This window comes from Dendropsophus ebraccatus, chromosome 10 (assembly GCF_027789765.1).
Source record: "Dendropsophus ebraccatus isolate aDenEbr1 chromosome 10, aDenEbr1.pat, whole genome shotgun sequence".
Taxonomy (NCBI): domain Eukaryota; kingdom Metazoa; phylum Chordata; class Amphibia; order Anura; family Hylidae; genus Dendropsophus; species Dendropsophus ebraccatus.
The window spans coordinates 34,747,401-34,769,608 of NC_091463.1; the positions used below are offsets into that span (position 1 = coordinate 34,747,401).

Sequence of the window (22,208 nt, forward strand, 5' to 3'; positions counted from 1 at the left end):
CAGGCTCCCGACCCCCCGTTACAGCCCCCTATACTTACCTGATCCCGCCGGGTCCATCTTCCTGAGAGCTTTGGACTTCCCATTCATTCTCTATGAGCGTCGGACTCTCCTGTGAGAGCGCGCGCCGGGCTTCAGGCACACATATCTCCGTGACCCGACTGGATCAGGAAGCGGGACCCGGCAGGATCAGGTGAGTATAGGGGTTGTAACGGGGGGTCGGGATCCTGTCACCCCGGCACAGGGCGTGACAGGTCTCCTTTAAATTTACGAAAACTTAACAAAACATATAGCTTGGATTGGCAGAGTTCTAAAATAACACATCTAGGCATTAAATTAACTTTACCCTTAAAAGACTTCTACAAAAATAACTATCTTCTTTTACTCTAAATGCTTGAGATGGAAAGTGACAAAATGGCTAATCATAACTTATCTTGGATAGGCCATATTAATTCATTTAAAATGTTTCTATTACCCAGCTTACTTTACATATTCAAAACAATATCCATAGGTGTTCCTCAACAATTTTTCTCTAAAGTTAGATCCTTACTAGAGATGAGTGAACCGGGTTCAGGTTCGAGTCAATCCGAACCCGAACATTCGGTATTTGATTAGCGGGGGCTGCTGAAGTTGGATAAAGCTCTAAGGTTGTCTGGAAAACATGGATACAGCCAATGACTATATCCATGATTTCCACATAGCCTTAGGGCTTTATCCAAGTTCAGCAGCCACCCCTAATCAAATGGCGAAAGTTCGGGTTCGGATCGACTCAAGCATGCTCAAGGTTCGCTTATCTCTAATCCTTACTATTAAAATATATTTGGGATAAAAATAAACCAAGAGTCCCATATAACCTCTTGACAAAAGATAGATTAGCAGGAGGTCTAAACATACCTGACATTGCTAATTACTATAAATCTACAATACTATCGCAGATGTATATTTGTTGGAAAGAAAAACAAACTGTACCATGGTTGCAGATAGAATCATATATATTTTCTCCTTACTCCCTAAAGGCATTAATGTATGCTGCTCTATGGAAACTCCCATTACCTATCATCAAATCACCTACCATTAAAGCGGGATTATATCAATGGGTCCAAGCTCATAAGAAAAACGCCAAGACAAGGAATATAATTTTGCCACATACCCCAATACAACTGTTCAATTTCATAATACCATAATTGGACTTATCATCGTCAATGGCATTGGGTCTATCTCAGGTTAACTCTTTATTTAAGAAAGGGGATACTGAAAACTTACCATGATTTACAGCTAAAATATAGGCTCCCTAACTGTGTTTTATAGAAATTTTTACAAATTAGTTAAATGTTTACTCACTGGGAAAAACACTACACTCCAATGTGATCTGGATTAATACAACTATTTCACAAACAACCTAAAGGCCTTAAATGGCTTTTATATGGCTTTTATATGGTCTTACAAATCTCTAATATGTATATCACATATTGAAGCATTGGTGAAAACCAGATTACAATGGTATTTCACTCCTGATAAAATACATAGAATATATCCCTCTTCCTCTGACAAATGTGAGAGGTTGTGGACACGTAGCTTCACTTCTACATCTCTTATGGTCATGTTCTTCTGTGAACTCATATTGGTGCAATATAATACGAATGATTAATGCAGTCATAGGAATATCAATTCAATAAATAAATTTAGGGAGACCTGGCACTCTTGGAAACAGAGCTCTTACTTTTTACCTTGAGTCTTTAGAAAAATCATACGTGAACTATTCATTATATTATTCGGGCACAACCTGATGTAACATAAAATTAAAGCCAAAAGATGATGTTTAGTTTTTGTTTATTATGTTTTAATATTCTGGGTTTTTGTTTAACTTAATATTTTATTTCATAAGCTACAGCTGACTTAAATTTGTCACATCACAGCTATACGACATTGGACTATCTATTCCTTATACACTGTTTATACCTTGTCTTTCTTTATATGATACATATGTTTTTCTTTGAAAAAAATTCAATAAAAACGAATGAAACAGGAGAAGCAGAAAAGTGCAGAATACCAGACCAGAGGTGGTAAAAGAAAGCAGGGCTACATTGAAGGAATAGAGATATGGGCAAATTTTTTTCATCACTTCCCACATTCGGGTGTAGGTTGTATACTGTAAACCAAAGCTATTTCTGTTTTGTTTGTTTATGCTGATGCTATGCTTTCACTTCCACCCAAGGCCAAAAATGTATCCAAAGTTTTGCTCCATAGTTACATGTAAACATACATACATACATACATACTGACATCACTGACGTGAGATATAGTGTCTTGATCTACAGATTAGACTGTAGAAATATCCCCTCAGTGCACCAATCTGGCAATAATAAATTTAAAGGGGTTCTCTGGTAAAAAAAAGTTTTGAAACATTGCTCCAGTCTGAACAACATAAAAACATGCCCTACTGGACTAGTAAGAGTCAGCTGACCAGATCCCTGACACTGGGTGGTGGAGTAGCACCCAATCAGGGCCAGACTTTTTATGCTCCGCTCCCACCTGATCAACAGAAGCTGCAGGCGAGGCAGGAGTGATAAGAAGATGCACAGTAAGGAACAATGAATATGGGGGGGGGGGCAGTGAGTACATGGGCGAACTACATGGGGGGAGGGAGTTATAAAGTATGGGGACTACCTGCAGAGGGGGAGGTATAAAGTATGGGGGAACAACTGCAGAGATGGGGAGGGAAGTTAACAGTATGTGGAATACCTATAGAGGGGGGATGTATACAGTATGAAGGAAGAATTACAGATTGGGAGGTAGGTATACAGTATGGGGGGCCTTACTACAGAGAGGGGATTTATACAGTATGGGGAAAAAGTACAGGGGGGGGTATACAGTATAGGTACAGGTACAGGTATACAGTATGGAGGCCTAACTACAAGGGAACTTACAGTAGAGGAGCCAAACAACAAGACATACAGTATGGTTGGTGACTACCTACCGTACAGAGTGGGGCTATAGTGTAGAGGTATAATGTGTTCCTTCAAAAATACATACCCCCAAAATAATCCCTAGATCTCTAGTTCTTTTTCTCAGAACTATATATATATATATATATATATATATATATATATATGACCTTGTCTAAGAAGCATGGCATATGCATCAATCCTACTACTAATATAAACTGTGCAATCACTTACGTGCCTTCCATTCTTGATGTATTGTTGTAATGAGATTTTCTTTGGGTTTTTCAGATGAAGGTTCCTCTAAGATAAAAAAAAAATAATGTATGTTAAGATTGTGAACAGTTTTCTGTTGCCACAATGTAAGCGGGCACATAGTATAGGCACAAGGATCTACAAGGCAAGACTTCTGCACACTAAAAAAAAACATATATACATGGTATAATAACGGCGCTAACATGAAATAAAGCAATTGACATAAACTGAGATGCAGTAGGCTGCGGTTACATGCTGTGGAATTGCAGTGGATCTGTTGGCCTGGATTTCCTATTACTAATCTGCAGAAATGTAAAGTACAATGCACTTGGAAGCTATGTTCACACACTGTGTTTCTGTCAGTCTTTTGGTCTGTATTTTTTTTTTCAACCAAAACAAGGAGTTGAACAAAATGATACCGGAAAGATGTGCACAGCTTCTGTGTTTTCAACCCACTCCTGGTTTTGCTTGAAAGAATATTGGCCAAAAGACTATGCAGGAGATTTATCAAAATGGTGTAACGTAAAACTGGCTCAGTTGCCCCTAGCAACCAAGCCAATTCTACTTTACACCAGTTTGATAAATCTCCCCCTATGTGTGAAAATAACCGGAGCATGGATTAGCATACTTTGGAATTTCACCCTGGATTTCACCTGTTTGATGATCTGAATCCATGAAAATGTCTACATGTAACACAATGGTATTTTTCTGTGGAACTGATGATGATCTGTTGTGGTATTCATGAAGGATTTTTTCCCACCATATGTGGCTGTGCTATTAATATGCCCAAATTGTACAAAACATTTATATAATATTTTACATGAAACAGATGTTCACAATAAATACACTTACACGTGAATAAACATAACAAATAAGTAATGCTAGTGTATATTATAGCTCAAAATTATTGCACTGTATGATCATTTGGACTGCTGCCACAGTTGTTGTCATCCAATCCTCTAGAATTGGATATCTGCCTACTGTATATATGCATACATACATACATTCATATGTACATAATAGTCACTTTCACTAAGGGCATTTGTGGGAAGTAAAAAAAATCACTTCAGTGTTTTCCGTCATAAAATGTCCACTCAGCAACAGTATTCCTACTGTATATATTAGAAATGTGTGGTTCTGCCATTTTAGTGAATGTTCCACTATTTTAGATTCAGATGTTGGTATGTCCTTACTGTACTGGGAACCTTAGTAAATATGGATGGAATAACTCACTGAGGGGAGAAAACATTTTAGAGAAGCTAAAAGCTAATATAGCAGATGCACAAAAAGTAAAAGTTAGCCGAGGACTAATTTACAGCAAAAAAAAAAAACAAAAAAAAAACAAAACCCAGAAAATACAGCATATAGCCACGCCACACAAATAGCAGTTTCTTCCTAGAAATTAAATACTTGTGGTGAAGTCGGGTTCTCCTGTAGTAATGACGTCCTCAGATGACTCTGGATTTGCTGCCATATTATAATATACATTTTATTTTTTTTTTATTTGTATTGTTCTAGATGTAGAAACTACATTGCAACACACACACACACACACACACACATTGTCACTATTCAGGCCTTCTTATAACTATCAATTATTGATTATAAATACATATTAGGGCTGGGCGGTATACCGTAAAAATACCGATACCGTCCCTGGCGTCGGTTAACCGACCTCAACTCTGCCAGGACGGTATCTGCGGTATTCCCGCCCCGCCTATACAGTGGCTGCAGGGGGTCAGGTATAGGTCGGCACCTCCATGCTCCACCGGGCACCGCTCTCTGTCCTCGGCTCCCCGTTATCTTTTAACAGGAAGCAGCCATGTGTGACGCTCAGCCGGGGACACTGCTGGCAAATGTATGTGCTACACCAACACTGAGTGACAGGGGCCGAGGATTCCTGTGCGGAAGAGAGAGCGGTGTCCGGTGGAGCATGGAGGTGCCGACCTATACCTGACCCCAACTGTATGTGCGGAAGGGGGGGGGGGGGGGGTCCGAACAGCATGTGGCAGAGTGACAGAGTGATATTAGATAGTGAGAGAGAGATAGATAGATAGATAGATAGATAGGAGATAGATAGGAGATAGATAGATAATTACGAAAAAAAAGAAAACAGCAGCACTCAGGAATGGAAAATAGGGGTGCCAGTGGTGAACACCCGGGTCCAGGGTGTATGTAATATACGTCAAAAATATACCGCAGCACACCACAATTGCAATGAAAAAAGTGGTTTATTTACCCATGTGAGGCAATGCAACGTTTCAGCTCAAACAATATGAGCCTTTCTCAAGCAGTGAACACACACCCCTCTGAGGGGGAATTTATACACAACAAGCCAGTAATCAATTAGTGACAATAAAGTGCAAACTGTGCATATAGTGATTTTATGCGCATAAAGCGGTAATAAATTATTGTTACGTGTTATGACGAAAATTACAAAATAAGTGTATAGCAGTTGTGAGTTTAAAATAAGTTAAATAGTCATTTAGGTAATCAACAACCATCTGTGAGTGGACAATGGCGGCTGATACAGCGATCCAAACCCTCTGCTGTGAACAAGCTAATATAATGAAAAACTATAAAAAAACATGTAAGGTAAACTGACCGTATAGAGAACGCTCCATGTGTATGTCTCCGATAAGGTGGAGCGCACAGCCATATTGGATCGTCTGAAGCACCCTTCGGTGTGGATTTACCCCCGCACCCCCGAGTTGTGACATCGGACTCTTGGAGTAATCCGGATTGCGGTTGTGTCCGGTGACTACAAGTCCAGTGGTAATGGGTGTGCTTGTATGAATTATATTGTGTCATGCTGGTGTCCTGCATTACCCACTCTCCGCTCCTCATTATTATCATTTTCTCATTATTTTTCACATTTTAATACAGCATATCTTAAACATCTTTAGACCTAGTTTCTTGCAACACCGGTCTGTATATCTAACACGTCATGATCATGTGATTATGTATACACTCCCTATGTTTCTACCATTGGCTCCAGCGCAGACCTTGCGCATGCGCACAGCTTACTGACACGCACGCTGTTGCGATCCAATATGGCTGTGCGCTCCACCTTATCGGAGACATACACATGGAGCGTTCTCTATACGGTCAGTTTACCTTACATGTTTTTTCTAGTTTTTCATTATATTAGCTTGTTCACAGCAGAGGGTTTGGATCGCTGTATCAGCCGCCATTGTCCACTCACAGATGGTTGTTGATTACCTAAATGACTATTTAACTTATTTTAAACTCACAACTGCTATACACTTATTTTGTAATTTTCGTCATAACACGTAACAATAATTTATTACCGCTTTATGCGCATAAAATCACTATATGCACAGTTTGCACTTTATTGTCACTAATTGATTACTGGCTTGTGTATAAATTCCCCCTCAGAGGGGTGTGTGTTCACTGCTTGAGAAAGGCTCATATTGTTTGAGCTGAAACGTTGCATTGCCTCACATGGGTAAATAAACCACTTTTTTTCATTGCAATTGTGGTGTGCTGTGGTATATTTTGACGTAGATAGATAGGAGATAGATAGATAGATAGATAGAGAACATGTAGAAATTAACAGCAAACACAAGCGCTTGTGTTTGCTGTTAATTTCTACATGTTCTTTTGAATAAACCACCTCACGATTTTGGCATACATCTGGAGTGCTGTGGACTTTTCTACATTTATCTACGTTTGGTCAGTGGTCTCTGACCTGGATCTGCTGGTACCCGCTACTACCTGCAGGCAAAGTGCTGCTGGAACTTTTATTTGGATCTAGATAGATAGATAGATAGATAGATAGATAGATAGATAGATAGATAGGAGATGGATAGATAGGAGATATCTATCTATCTATCTATCTCCTATCTATCTCTCTCCTATCTATCTCTCACCTATCTATCTATCTCCTATCTCTCTCCTATCTATCTATCTCCTATCTATCTCCTATCTATCTATCTCCTATCTATCATCTATCTATCTATCTATCTATCTATCTATCTATCTATCTATCTATCTATCTCCTATCTAGGCGATAGATAGATAGATAGATAGATAGATAGATAGATAGATAAATAGCAAGGAATTCCCCACAGCACAGCTTAGAATTCAAACGTTGTGATTTATTTCATATCCAAAAACAGCAGTAAACAGTGCAACACAGCAAGGTGAGTCTGATGCGACGTTTCTGCGGCCTCCGCCGCCTTTCTCAAGCGGAGGCTGCAGAAACGTCGCATCAGACTCACCTTGCTGTGTTGCACTGTTTACTGCTGTTTTTGGATATGAAATAAATCACATTTGAATTCTAAGCTGTGCTGTGGGGAATTCCTTGCTATATACAACGGGCTCCTGGTCAAAGCCGTCCCTGCTGGCACTTGGATCTACTACTGGTATAGTGCTACCTATATACTGTGATAGATAGATAGATAGATAGATAGATAGATAGATAGATAGATAGATAGATAGATAGATAGATAGGACTCATATCTATCTATCTATATAGAAAAAAAACAAAGTTATCTTTCAAGTTATCTATTAAACAATATAAGCAGCACACTAAATGAGCTGTGGCTGCCAGCAGACGACTCCCAGACCTTGGATCAAGTCAGCTATTAAAAAATACTCTGCAGCTCTCTGATGGTAATACAAACGTAGATTTATTCCATATTACAATGTGCAGCAAACTTCACACGTAATATACAACGTCTCCTATGCCATTTTCAATTGTGTATTACTTGTGAAGTTTGCTGCACATTGTAATATGGAATAAATTACATTTGTATTACCATCGGAAAATGGTGTTTTCAAAAGGGGTGTGGCTTTTAAAAGGGGCGTGTCATAATTATCATTGAATTTATCGTTACCGCGGCTACATGTACGATAAACCACGATATTGATTTAGGCCATTATCGCCCAGCCCTAATACATATTCATACAAGAATACTAAACTAGACATAATAAAATCCATTGCTTTTTCCTTAGGGTATGTTCTAGGTTGCAATTGCCATATACAGACGAAACCACTTACTGGTCTCCAGCTCTTGATATGTTGTTATAATGATATGTTCATTGGGTTTAGCAGTTGTAGGTTTCACTAAGATAAAAATAATAAGTTTACGTTGTTATCTGTTCTGCTCCTCCACAATGAGAAGACATAAACAGAGGGACCTACAAAGCGAGACTTTAGCCCAATAATATGGCATATACCCATACTAGGGCTAACATGAAATAAAGCAAGTGACAAATGAAGTGAAAAATGAAGACATGATATCCTGCAGCAACTAACTGTGGAATTGCTGTGTGAGGTGTGGATTTCGCACTGTAATCTGCAGCAATTTACAGTACACTGTATTTAGATGTAGCGGAAACAATGAGGTCAGATCAAAGATTTTGAAATCTATAGCACGTTCACCATGTTGTAATTTTTACTTTGGTTTCCCCCATTTTATGTACAGAGTGAAATCTGTCGAGAATCCATAGCGTAATCCATGGAAAAATCCACATTATATAGGATTGCTATTATTCTCAAACAATAGATTATATTTTGCACAAGCAACAGGCTGATGATGACAATGAATACCATGTAAATAGATATGTCTAAACGGGACAAATAGGTAATATTATGATAAAAGTCACAATGTTATCATTATCATGTGCATACTGTATGTTCCTCAAACACAGGACTGCATGACTGTATTTATCTGCAAAACAATGATTATGGACTTCCATTGGACCATACTGTGCATTTCTTTTTACAGAAAGAGACACAAAAACATGTTTTTTCCCCTCAGGAATCCTATATGAATATGTTAGAAAAAAAATGTTGCATGCCCTGCTACATAGGTGTTCTCTCCTAGAAGCATTTTTACTTGGAATAAATAAAAAAAAAAAAAAAATAAATAAAATAAAAAAAAAAAAAATATATATATATATATATATATATATATATATATATATATATATATTCCCCACTAAGAATAACGGCCCTACTACGGGGGTTGATCTGGAGGAACAAGCGAGCTTCGACCCGTCAGAGTGCAGGAAGCTCCAGGGAGCCCATAAGAGACAGCTCCGTTAAAAATTACATCCGTCATTTTGAGTCTAAAATGACGGATGTCATTTAGCTGTCTGGCCGCCTGTAAGTACAATGACGGCTGTTGGTACATTATTCTAGTGTAGGTGGACTAATTTCATTTTGGGTGTGTCTTTAACTGAAAAATCCATTAAATTTTATAGTAAAAAGAGTGAAAAAAGAAAAACTGTGTGAACCATAAAAAAAATAACGTCCACTGTTTGCAATAGACGTCTAAAAATAAGTGACATGATCATTATTTTGACGTCCGCGCAGACAACACCTGTTTTTTTTTTTATACACCGTGTGCATTGGACGTCTATCATCTCATTGACTTCAATGCATTGCATTGAAGTCAATTAAATTGCAGAAATAACGGCGCCTGTTCTCTTTTTTGACGTTGTGTGAACATAGCCTTAAACAGGAGTGTGTGGCCGACTATGGTGAAATTAAAGGGTGGCACAAATAGTCCAGAGACGTGTGCACAATTGATTGAGCCTTGGAAAGGCTGTGTATATGAGTTCCAATCCTGATGATCAGCGCTCCTTTACGCTTTCAGGTTTCGCTGTGGTATGGCAGATAGTCACCTTATGCACTTTGTAATGCAATGTGGTACTCAGGCGGCTGTCTGCAGCACCACTGCTCTGTGGGTACTTTAAGGAGGAGAAGAGGGAGGGGGTCACTGCACATCTGCAGCAGGAAGCTCCTGAGATGGTGCGTAGAAATGGACAGTGATCTCACTGGAACTTCCTGAGGTTTCCATAATCAGATACATATGATGGATGCCAAGCTTAGCACCCATCAACCATAAACTACTATATATATTTAGTGGCTCTGTTTTTTTTAACAAGTTGTGGGTAGATATTATAATCTACACAAGATGGAGACCTACAACAATTTACAGTAATACATAAAAATACAGTATACAGCCACACAAACACATATATGTATGTTTGTGTACAGTATATAGCCACACACATATAAATGTGTACAGTATATAGCCACAGATATATATGCACAATATATAGCCACACACATTTATATGTACAGTATATAGCCACATATATAGATATATATGCACAGTATATAGCCACACACACACACACACATATATATATATATATATATATATATATATATATATATATGTACAGTATAAAGCCACACATATATATGCACAGTATTTAGCCACACACACATACATATGTACAGTATATAGCCACACAAACAGCCGTTTCTTCCTAGAAACTATATACTTGTGGTGAAGTCAGGTTCTCCTGTAGTAATGAAGTCCGCAGATGATTCTGGATTTGCTGCAATACCAATATATACATTATATTCAGATGTTTGTTGTTCATATTGTTCTAGCTGTAGTAACTACATTGTATCACAATCACAAACACATATTTTGAACACAAACTTTGAACACATTGAACACAAAGCTGGACATAAAATAATTAATTGCTTTTTCCTTAGGGTGTGTTTTGGGGTTGCAGACAGAACCGCACACACATACAGAGGCCACAGGCTGCTCTGGTTTGCCAGTAGCACCTCTACACTGAGATAGAGAACCTGTGCAATCACTTACTTGTCTCCAGTTCTTGGTATGTTGTTGTAATATGTCTATTAGGCTTATCTGTTGTAGGATAGAAATCATCATTTTAGGTTGTTATCATTATGAGCAATGCTCTGCTGCCTCCACAATGAGAAGACATGTGGGGAAATTTTGTAAGCAGTGCTAAGCAAATATTTGGGGGTAAATAGCCGTAATGTAAATAATTTAAAAATAAGGGGTGGGGAGGGGGCGTAACGGGGGTGCGGCCTCTGCATGTTACACATTTAACATTTTTCCAGCATGTCATTGAAACCTACATCAGCTACCTAAATCCAATGACCCTCTGTACAGCGGGGGCATTTTTAAGTCTGGCGCTAAAAATAACAGCTTAATAAATGCTAAATAATAATAATATGCTTTTATTGCTCATTATTTAACATTGCAGACACATGAGGTGCCCAACTTAAAGGGGTTATCCAGCGCTACAAAAACATGGCCACTTTTCCCCCTCTCTTGTCTTCAGATTGGGTGGGGTTTCAAACTCAGTTCCATTGAAGTAAATGGAGCTTAATTGAAAACCACACCTGAACTGGAGACAAGAGAGGTGGAAAAGTGGCCATGTTTTTGTAGCGCTGGATTACCCCTTTAACCCTTTGAGGACCAGGCCCAAAATGACCCAGTGGACCGCGCAAATTTTGATCTTAGTGTTTTCGTTTTTCCCTCCTCCCCTTCTAAGAGCTCTAGCACTTTCAGTTTTCTATCTACAAGGCCATGTAAGGGCTTATTTGTTACAGGAATAGTTGTACTTTTGTAATGGAGTCTTTCATTTTACCATAACATGTATGATGGAATCCCAAATATATTATTTATGTAGATATAAATAGGTGAAATCGTAAAAAAGAATGCAATATGGTAACGTTTGGTCGGTTCCTGTGTCTACGTAATGCACTATATGGTAAAAGCGACATTATACTATTACTCTATAGGTCAGTCCGAACACAACCATATGCAGGTTACACAGATTCTCTAATGTTATATATGTATTTTTTTTATATATGTTTTATTTATATAATGGGAAATGGGGGGTGATTTAAACTTTTATTGGGGGAGGGGTTTTGGGGTTGTGTGTTGGTGTTTTTAACTTTTTTTTTTATACATTTTAAGTCGCTTTGGGGGACTTCTACATACATTACTTTTATTTTAGACACTGATGATTGCTATGCCATAGGCATAGCATTGATCAGTGTTATCGGCGATCTGCTCATTGAGCCTGCCTGTGCAGGCTCAGTGTAGCAGATCGCCGATCGGACCGCAAGGAGGCAGGTGAAAGACCTGCGGCGGTCTGTTTTACCGATTGGGACCCCCGCAGTCACACTGCGGGGGTCCCGATCGGTAAGTGACAGGGGACTCCCCCTGTCACTTACACTTAAACGCTGCGGCGTTTAAGGGGTTAATGACACACGGCAGCGCGATCGCTGCAGCGTGTCATTACCGGTGAGGTCCCGGCTGCTGATTTTACCGGTGAGGTCCTGGCTGCTATGAAGCGCGCTCCGCTCCGGTACGTCCTAGGTCGCCTAGGGGTTAAGGCTATGTTCCCACACAGTATTTTTGCTCAGAATTTTAATCAGAATTTTGCAACCAAAACCAGGAGTGGATTGAAAACACAGAAAGGCTATGTTCTCACACTGCTGAAATTTAGTGGATAGCTGCCATTTAATGGCAAATAATTTTAGTTATTTTAAAACACTGTCCGATGTTTAGAAATAACGTACTGCCATCCACTTAATTTCAGCAGTGTTTGAACACAGCCTTCTGTGTTTTCAATCCACTCCTGAGCAAAAATACTGTGTGGGAACATAGCCTAACACACCTACCGGATCCACAGCGGATCTATATTCTGCGGATTCGCAGTGAGATCAGCTGCGGATCCAGTATCATTCACCCCTATAATAGCACATACTCGCAGCGGGATTGACAGTATGTGCTTTACCTCCCTGGTGCCCGCAGCCCCGCCGCCCACATCCCCGTCCCCGGCATCCTCTATCCCTGTCTCATCATCCCTGTCCCCGGCATCCTCCGTCCCCGGCATCCTCCATCCCCGCGCCCGCATTCTGCAGCCCGCCGCCGAGAGCATACACTACCTACTCGGCGGCGCGGCTGCAGTAAGGCTCCCCGCTCAGCCGATCAGTGTACCGTAGCGGCACTGGAGCCGGAAGCCTCACTGTAGCTGCGCCGCCAAGCAGGTAATGTATGCTCTTGGCGCCGGGATGCGGGCATGGAGGATGCCGGCGGCGGGGATGATGGGATGGGGATGGAGCATGCCGGGACTGGGATGGAGGATGCCGGCGGCGGGGCTGATGGGATGGGGATGCGGGCGGCGGGCACCAGGGAGTTAAAGCACATACTCACAGCGTGATGTCATTCCCGCTGCGAGTATGTGCTATCATAGGGGTGAATGATACTGGATCCGCAGCTGATCTCGCAGAAGTGAGATCCGCTGTGGATCCGGTAGGTGTGAAGGCAAGTGTGATAATCTTCACTTACTTGTCTGGAGATCCTGGTGTATTGTTGTAATGATATTTTCTTTGGGTTTTTCAGTAGTAGGTTTTACTAAGATGAAAACCAGAAATGTAGGTTGTTACCATTATGAGCGATGTTTTTCTGCCTCCAGTATGGGAGGGCACCTATGGTGCGTTTACACAGAGAGATTTTGGAAGCCAAACCCAGGAATGGATTTGAAAACAGGAGAAATCTCAGTCTTTGCTATATGACCTGATCCCTCTTTATAGTCTGTTCCTGGCTTTGGCTTAAAAAATCTGTAAGATAAATCTCTCTGTGTAAACGCACCATTAGGGGGGAGTCTATTAAGACTGATATTTTATATTCTGGTTTAAAGGCAAAGAGCACCGAAAGAACATGCCCAGGACCCTTTACCTCTTCTAGGCAGTGCTCCAAATATTCACATCCTAATAGCTCCAACACTTTCCACAAGCCTTCCAGGGGTCTCAGGAGTGTATTCATATAATAATATACATGAACCTCTTTAACAGTTAAAGCAGTAGTCAGATGTTCACAATGCACCATACATAAATGTGTCTAAACACAACAAATATGGTGAATGAGCAAATCAAGGTTCAAAATTATGACATGTTATTTATCATGTCTATATGTTCAGGAGTTTATTAACATTTTTACTGTTCCTTCTCAAGGAGCCTTCCACTACTTTCCCTCCCTGTCTTTTCCCTGCCAAAATGAGTATTGGCATCTGCCCAGTAACTAGAACTATTAGGGTGCTATTACATGGCCCGATGGGGTCCCACTAATAACTGTAAACAAGTGCCGATCTGCTAGATCGACGCTCGTTTACTGGGCCTATTACACGGCCCAATAATCGTTTAACCAGGGCTGCATGGACATCGTTACCAATGTCCTTGCAGTCCTTGTGTAAAGGGGTTATCTAGCGCTACAAAAACATGGCCACTTTCCCCCTACTGTTGTCTCCAGTTTGGGTGTGGTTTTGAAGTTCAGTTCCATTGAAGTAAATGGAGCTTAATTGCAAACCACACCTCAACTGGAGACAACAGTAGGGGGAAAAGTGGCCATGTTTTTGTAGCGCTGGATAACCCCTTTAAACTGCATACATTACCTATCCATGGTCCAGGGCTCCCTGGACCATGGATAGGTAATGTATGCACTCGCCGCCGGCCGCACACCGCTATTGCACAGTGTCTGACAATTATAAGTCCAAACCTATATCAACAATCAGCCGCTGATTGTGATTACTACAGGGAACAATAATTGTCCGGATAGGGCCGATTCAGCCGATTATCGTTCCGTGTAATAAGGCCCTTAGACTTAGGCTGGATTCACACTACATATTTGCAATCCGTTTTTACAAAAAAAGGATGAAAAAATGGATTGGAAAAATGGATACATTTGTGTACATCCATTTTGATCCACTTTTTCATTGGCTTCCATTATAAGAAATTGATCATAAACCATCCGTTTTTCTTTTTTTTATGTACACAAATTTACGGTTAAATAAATGGATGGGTTAACTTCTTCAGTGTTGACAACACTTGTCTGCCAGCACCAACCAGCATTGGGATAAGTCATATGTCTTCATATGGAGACCCTGGAGCCTAATGGTGTGTTAAGACAAAGATTTATCTGACAGATTTTTGAAGCCAAAGCCAGGAACAGACTATAAACAGAGAACATGTCATAAAGGAAAGACTGAGAATACTCAGCTTTTCAAATCCTTTCCTGGCTTTGTCTTTAAAAATATGTCAGATTATCTGTCATATTAACAGATGTAAACACACCATAACAAGTACAACCAAGGGTGCTCAGAAATAAAGCATGTTTGGGCACACCTAAGGGTGAAAACATATGGTCTGGTATGCTTATTTTTAAACTGTACCAAAGCTCATGGCATCTTAATGAATGATGATGCCGGGAGTCCGTTCCATATCCTACAGTATGTGCACAGACCATATATACGGAATGTGTGAATCTGTCCTTAATCTGGTGAACATCTAAATAGCTGAAATTCACATAATTAAATCTGCAGCCGTTTATATGTATATATAAAACTCAATGAAATACTGTGGGGAGACCAACATTTTACCAAATCTTATGGTAATATAGTAGACATGCAGGGTAGAAGCAGCAGCTGAGGACTTACCCCAATTTACAATAAAAGACAAAAATACAGAAAACATATATGTATTGCCAAACAAACAGCAGTTTCGTCCAGAAACTACATACTTGTTGTGGAGTCAGGTTTTCTTGTAGTAATGACGTCCTCAAATGGTTTTGGATTTGCTGCGATACCAAAACATACATATTATGCGGATGTTTCTTCTTCACTTGTTCATATTGTTCTAGCTATATAGGGGTATATTCATACAATATTATACAGTACATAACTCTCTTTACCAGTCAAAGCTGCGGACAGATGTTCACAATACACAGCACATAAAAGTGTCTAAACACAACAAATATGGTGAACGGACAAATCAAGGTTCAAAGTTATGACGTGTTACTTATCATGTCCATAGGTTCCTAATGCACAGTATTGTATTTATCTGTAATCTGATACTTATTCACATACACAGCAGGTTCCAGCCAATACTAACCAATGCATTTAGATGGTTATACCAAAAAAATAAATAAATCACCAAACCTTATTATTCACGCATGAATAATAATAATAATAATAATAATAATAATACCCAATGCCAAATTAACAAGCCTATAGTCTACAAATGAAACACCCATTTTTTAGTTACTTAGTACTTTGTGAAGTGAAGGGTGCAATTGAAAAGGACAGTTTGTCTTGAAAAAAAAGGCCCCATATGGCTATGTCAGCAGCAAAAAAAAAAAAGTTATAGTTCTTAGAAGATTAGTAGGAAAAAACTAAGAACCGGTCTGATCAACAAGAGAAGAATAAAGGAGTTGTCACCAGCCTTCTCAGGGTATTGAATTGCTTCTTTGTACATACAGTAGGAACACACTTAACAATAGGCCAAGCATTTGCAGAACAGACTACAAAGGGGCATTTATTGGACTATATATTGATTTATATTGATTATGTTTCTGCAGTTATGGGGTGTTCCTCTGAGTTTAAATGCCCCCCAATTTGAGATTCAAGGTTGGTAGGTACTGAATGTCACATGTGGGCAGATATAACTCCAATATGATTAGAACAGAGCTAAATATAAAGTGTAAAAATAATATAGTGTCCGTGGTGAGCAAGGAACACAGGCAAAAGGCTGCAGGACACCAGGGGAGAATAGATAAGTATAAATTGTAGCAGGTGCCCCTGCTGTGTTTTCTTTTGTTTTACTGAGGGGAGAATAGCATTTTACAGAAGCCGAAAGCTAATAGTAAGTAGTATGCACAAGATATATAAAGCAGCTGAGGGCTAAGGCCGGGTTCACACGCTATTTATTAAAAATATACAGAAAATACAGTATATAGCCACACACACACATATATATATATATATATATATATATATATATATATATATATATATATATATATATATATAGCCACACAAATAGCAGCTTCTTTATAGAAACTATATACTTGTTGTGAACTCCTGTAGTAATGACGTCTTCGGATGATTCTGGATTTGCTGTGATACCAAAATATATATTTTATGGAAATGTTTCTTATTGTTCTAGCTGTAAAAATCACATTGTATAACACACACACACACACACACGTTTTGCCTTCTTCTGCCTGTATTCCTTACCATGGTGACATACAAATGTAAGGCTAGTTAGGCCTTCTTATATATATGCATTATTCAAACTAATCCACCTTTTGGTGTTCTTACAAGAGCACAAAACTGGACATAAATAAATTCTAGGGTTGCATCTAGCACAAGCAGATAAAATCACTGCTCTACTTTGCTAGTCACTTACTTGTCTCCAGTTCTCGATATGTTGTCATAATTATATTTTCATTAGATTTATCAGTTGTGGGATTCACTACGATAACAATGACAAGTTTAGGTTGTTATCATTATCTGCAATGTTCTGCTGCCTCCACAAAGACATGGTGTAAGCAGAGGGACCTACAAAGCGAGACTTTAGCCCAATAGTATAGCATACATCCATGATATAATTATACTTGTCCTAGCAGGAAATAAAGCAAGTGAAAAAAACTGAGACATGATACAGTATTCTTCGGCTATGTCAACAACGAAAAAAATTATGGTTCTCAGAAGATGAGGAGAACAAGTAAAAACACCATTTAAGTGGGAAAGTTAAGCAGCAATGTATAAAAAAAAAAGTGTCAACATGATCAACATGACAAGGATATAGGAGTTGTCACCAGCCTTCTCAGGGTCTTGAATTAAAAATCTGTCTACTTTTTATAGAGGCACAAAGACTACTTGGTTACAGTCCCACAGAACAATCCTGAGAACCAGACTCCAAAAGGGCATTTATTGAAGTTTATATTGATAAAGATTTTGTGTCTACAGTTTAAGGCTATGTTCACACTACGTATATGTCCGGCCGTAGTTGGTACGCGGACGAACATGTGCGGCTGAAACTACGGCCATGGGAAAAATAGACATTCGGCTGGATTGCGAACATGCGGGCGAACCGCGAACATACACCCGTAGTACAGTTATGCTTCCTAGCTTGTTTCGAAGCGATCTGAAACAGGTCATTTACTTGGAAATCTTCGCCCAGCCCAATAAAACACACAGAACCTTTTGGCTCTAAAAATCAAGTTCAATTTGGCTGAAATAAGTACTCCGTACGGGACCGCATTTAAATCCACGGCCGTAAGTTGGAACAGTTCCGGCCGCAAACAATGGTCTTGTTCATTTTTCACGGCGCCGTATACGATCGGCCGTAAGCTCATACGTAGTGTGCATTGTGCGGCCGGAAATCATATACTTCCAGGCGTACGCATCAACCTCAAAACTACGGGCGTATATTTGCGGTTCGCACTACGGCCGGATATATACGTAGTGTGAACATAGCCATAGGGTGTTATGTGCATGTGGGTGGACGTTACTCCTGTACCATTGAAATAGCAATACATATAGGGCTGAAATAAAATACTGTGGGGAAACCAACACTTTACAGTAGCTGAAGCTAATATGGCGGACACTTGAGATATAAAAAGCAGCCAAGCACCAGTTTACACTAATAGAAAATATAGGCCACACAAACAGCAAATTCTTTTAGGAACTACATACTTGTTGTGACATCAGGTTCTCCTGTAGTAATGAAGTTCACAGATGGTTCTGAATTTGCTAGGATGCCAAAATACATATATTATACGGATGTGATTTTTTTTTCATATTGTTCCAGCTAGGGGTGTAGCTAGAAATGTCTGGGCCCCATAGCAAACGTTTGACCCCCCCCTACCCCCCTCCTCACTGACCACTAAGCCGTCAAGTCTATTCATAACTGCATAACAGCAAGAACTCATCAGCAGTGCTTGCAGTTAAAGGGACATTTGCAGAACCCAGGAGGCCTGCTCAGCCACTTGGTGCCACAAATGATGACAGCTCAGGCGGCTCAGTGTATTGCAGGAGCAGGCAACAGGCAGGCGGGCGGGCTCCATAGTAGCTGCTATGGCTGCCAAAGATGGTAGTTACACTCCTTGTTCCAGCTGTAGAAACTACATTGTATCACAGACACTCACACACTCATTTGACCTATCTGCCTTACCATGTTGACATACGGCGCTTATCTGCCCATTGTTTGTGATGATTCAAGCTGCACTTTATTGTGGTGTTCAAATAAAAGTAAACAAAATGCAAAACGTAATTCTTTTGTTGCTTTTTCCTAGGATTTGTCACATTTGGGGACAAAACCACAGTCCCATGCAGTGGCTAATGTTTCTGCCAGTAGGACTGCTCAGGCTGCCATCACACACCACAGGCTAAAGAACATGTTGAGTAAGATGGCAACCTAAAATGGTTTTCTGGATATATTACAATGGTGGACTATACACAGCAAAGGACATCAATGTTTGATCGGCAAGATGCTCACACGCCAGCCATTCCGGGATCCCAGTCACCCGACAGTTCAGTAAACCACTGGTACCTATGCAGAGCAATTGGAACCGGAAGCCTTTCACCATTTACTGTGTAGCTTAGTTCCCATTTAATTCAATAGGAGCTGAACTTCAGTAACCCGCAGCACCACTGCACAGTAGATCTTGCAGGGCTTCCAGCACCGTTCTCTGTGTTTAGGAGCCGCTTCAGTGGCTATGCCAAACAGCTATTCAACAAGTGAGCAACAAGTGAGTGTCAACACCCCACCAACCAGACATTGACGACCTACGATGTGGATAGGCCATCAATGTTATAAACCCAAACAACCCCTACAAGAAAGATAAAATGTGCAATCACTTACTTGTCAGAACTTCCCGATGTGCTGTTGTAAAAATGTGTTCTTTGGGTTTTTCAGTTGTAGGTTCAACTAAAATAAAAAAACAGAAATGTAGGTTTCCATTCTGCTATCTCCAAAATAAGAAGGCACTTAGTGGAACTCGATTAAGACTGTTGTTTCTTAAACTCCTGTTTCAAAGGCAAAGGGCCAAAAAGCATCATGCACAGGACTCTAAGGGTCCTATTCCACAGGCCGAGGAGGGCCCGATCAACGATGTAAACGAGCGGCGATCTGCTAGATTGCTGCTCGTTTACTGGGCCTATTCCACGGCCCGATGATCGTTGAGCGAGGGCTGCAAGGACATCGTTACCGATGTCCTTGCAGCCCTTGCAGCATCATACATTACCTGTCCAGGCTTCTTCTCCGCGCTGTCTTCATCCCCGGGTCCCGCACGCTCTATCTTCAGAATAGCTGGTCAACTGACAGGCCACACTCAGCTAATCACAGGCCGCGGGGGTCCCAGCCTGTGATTGGCTGAGCGCTCCGTCAGCTGACCGGCCATTCTGAAGATAGAGCGCACGGGACCCGGGGATGAAGACAGCGCGGAGAAGAAGCCTGGACAGGTAATGTATAATGATGCTGCTGCTTGTCAAATCGTCGGTCGCCCGCCGCGCACCGCTATCCAACTGTAGCGATGCGCGGTGGGGGAACGATGATTTTAGGTCTGGCCCTAATTGAACGATAAGCCGATGACACGATCATCGGCTGATCGTTATCTCTATTTCACCGAACGATAATCGGCCGAATCGGGCCAAATGGGGCCGATCCGGCCGATTATCGTTACTGTGGAATAGGGCCTCTAAGTATTTTAGTCAGTGCACCAATCCACAGTCTAATAAATCTTCCACTTTTCACTTGTTACCATTTTCTTCTTCCTATGACCTTCCAGTGCATTTCCTTCCCTGTCCTTTCACTGTCAACATTAACATTGGCACTTGTCCAGCTAATAAACTTGGTCCCTGGACTGTGCTTTTAGTGCTTATCCCAGTGCTGAACAAGACGACGTGTCCCTTAGTTGCTCCCCAGTACCGGCCGGATGATTTTTCATGCCGCAGAGTTCTGATGCGGGCGCATCCATGCGCGCCCGCATCAGAAGTCTTCACAGCACACTATGAAGCTTGCGGTTGCAGCCGCTCGCCTAATAGTGTGCACTGACATGGTTTTCTACGGCCGCTATTCACTGAATAGCGGCCACAGAAAACTGACATGTCAGTTCTTTGCGGCACCGCGAGGGATCCCAGTCAGAGCGTATACTATGTGTATACGCTGTGGCCGGGATCCCATAGAAGACTATGCAACATACCTCTTCGTAAAAAGTACGACCGTTGTTGCCGATTGCAACAATGGCCGTACTTTTACGAAAAGATACGTTGTGTGAACATAGCCTTAGGCTGAGTTCCCACAATGTCTTTTTTAGGCTAAAAATTGTCGTTTTTCGATAATGATGGCTGTTATTAATGATCATGATAATTAACCCCTTAAGGTCAAAGCCAATTTTCATTTTTGCACTTTTGCTTTTTCCACTTTATGTTTAAAAGGCCATAGCGCTTGCATTTTTTCACCTAGAGACCCACATGAGCCCTTATTTTTTGCAAAACCAATTGTATTTTGCAATGACAGGCATTATTATTCCATAACATATGCTGAGAAACCGAAAAAAAATCATTTGCGGTGTCAAATTGAAGAAAAAAAAAGGAATTTGTTTTGATTTCGGGGAGTATTGCATTCACGTCGTTCGCCCTATGGGAAAACTAATTTGTTATGCATTTTCCTCAAGTCATTACAATTACAATGATATATAACATGTATAAGTTTTATATTATCTGATGGCTTGTAAAAAATTCAAACCATTGTTAACAAATATACGTCCTTAAAATCGCTCTATTCCCAGGCTTATAACGCTTTTATCCTTTGGTGTATGGGGCTGTGTGAGGTGTCATTTATTGCGCCATGACATGTACTTTCTATCGGTACCTTGATTGCACATATGTGACTTTTTGATCACTTTTTATTACATTTTTTCTGGATTTGATGCAACCAAAAATGCGCAATTTTGCACTTTGGAATTTTTTTTGCACTTACGCCGTTTACCGTGCAAGATCAGGAATGTGATTACTTAATAGTTTGGGCTGGTTTGACAGCTGCACTTAGAGGCTTAATTAGCCGGCGCGGCAACAGGACCCGCGCCGGCTAATAGAGGCACTGCCCGGCTGCACATGTCAGCGGCGGGACCCCGCTCTGAACACCCCCCGCAGCACCATGACGTATCAGATACATCATGGGTCGCTAAGGGGTTAATAATGGCCATCATTATCAAAAACGTCATTTTTCGTCACCTAAAAAAAATGTTGTGGGAACACAGCCTTATGCCATGTTCACATGGCATAAAACACCGACCATTCCAGGACCTGGCTAGTTCACGGAATGACCAGTGTCAGAGAAGATCATCCCAGCGG

The 22,208-nt window shown here is 40.6% G+C and overlaps 1 protein-coding gene across 11 annotated transcripts in view; it reads right to left on the reverse strand.

Annotated features, from left to right (window-relative positions):
- The window catches only part of VSIG4 (V-set and immunoglobulin domain containing 4), a 48,711-nt gene that overhangs the window by 17,401 nt on the left and 9,102 nt on the right, over positions 1 to 22,208 (reverse strand). For 2 of the 11 annotated variants that reach the window (XM_069986006.1, XM_069986002.1), the window contains 10 exons: positions 19,717 to 19,782; positions 18,549 to 18,605; positions 17,257 to 17,322; positions 15,590 to 15,646; positions 13,364 to 13,429; positions 10,853 to 10,900; positions 10,521 to 10,577; positions 8,221 to 8,286; positions 4,605 to 4,661; positions 3,177 to 3,242 (listed from right to left, as the gene is read on the reverse strand). In XM_069986006.1, the coding sequence (XP_069842107.1) occupies positions 3,177 to 3,242; positions 4,605 to 4,661; positions 8,221 to 8,286; positions 10,521 to 10,577; positions 10,853 to 10,900; positions 13,364 to 13,429; positions 15,590 to 15,646; positions 17,257 to 17,322; positions 18,549 to 18,605; positions 19,717 to 19,782 (606 nt within the window). The remainder of the gene's footprint in view (positions 1 to 3,176; positions 3,243 to 4,604; positions 4,662 to 8,220; positions 8,287 to 10,520; positions 10,578 to 10,852; positions 10,901 to 13,363; positions 13,430 to 15,589; positions 15,647 to 17,256; positions 17,323 to 18,548; positions 18,606 to 19,716; positions 19,783 to 22,208) is intronic. The other 9 variants (XM_069986008.1, XM_069986004.1, XM_069986007.1 and 6 more) reach the window with 9 other exon arrangements.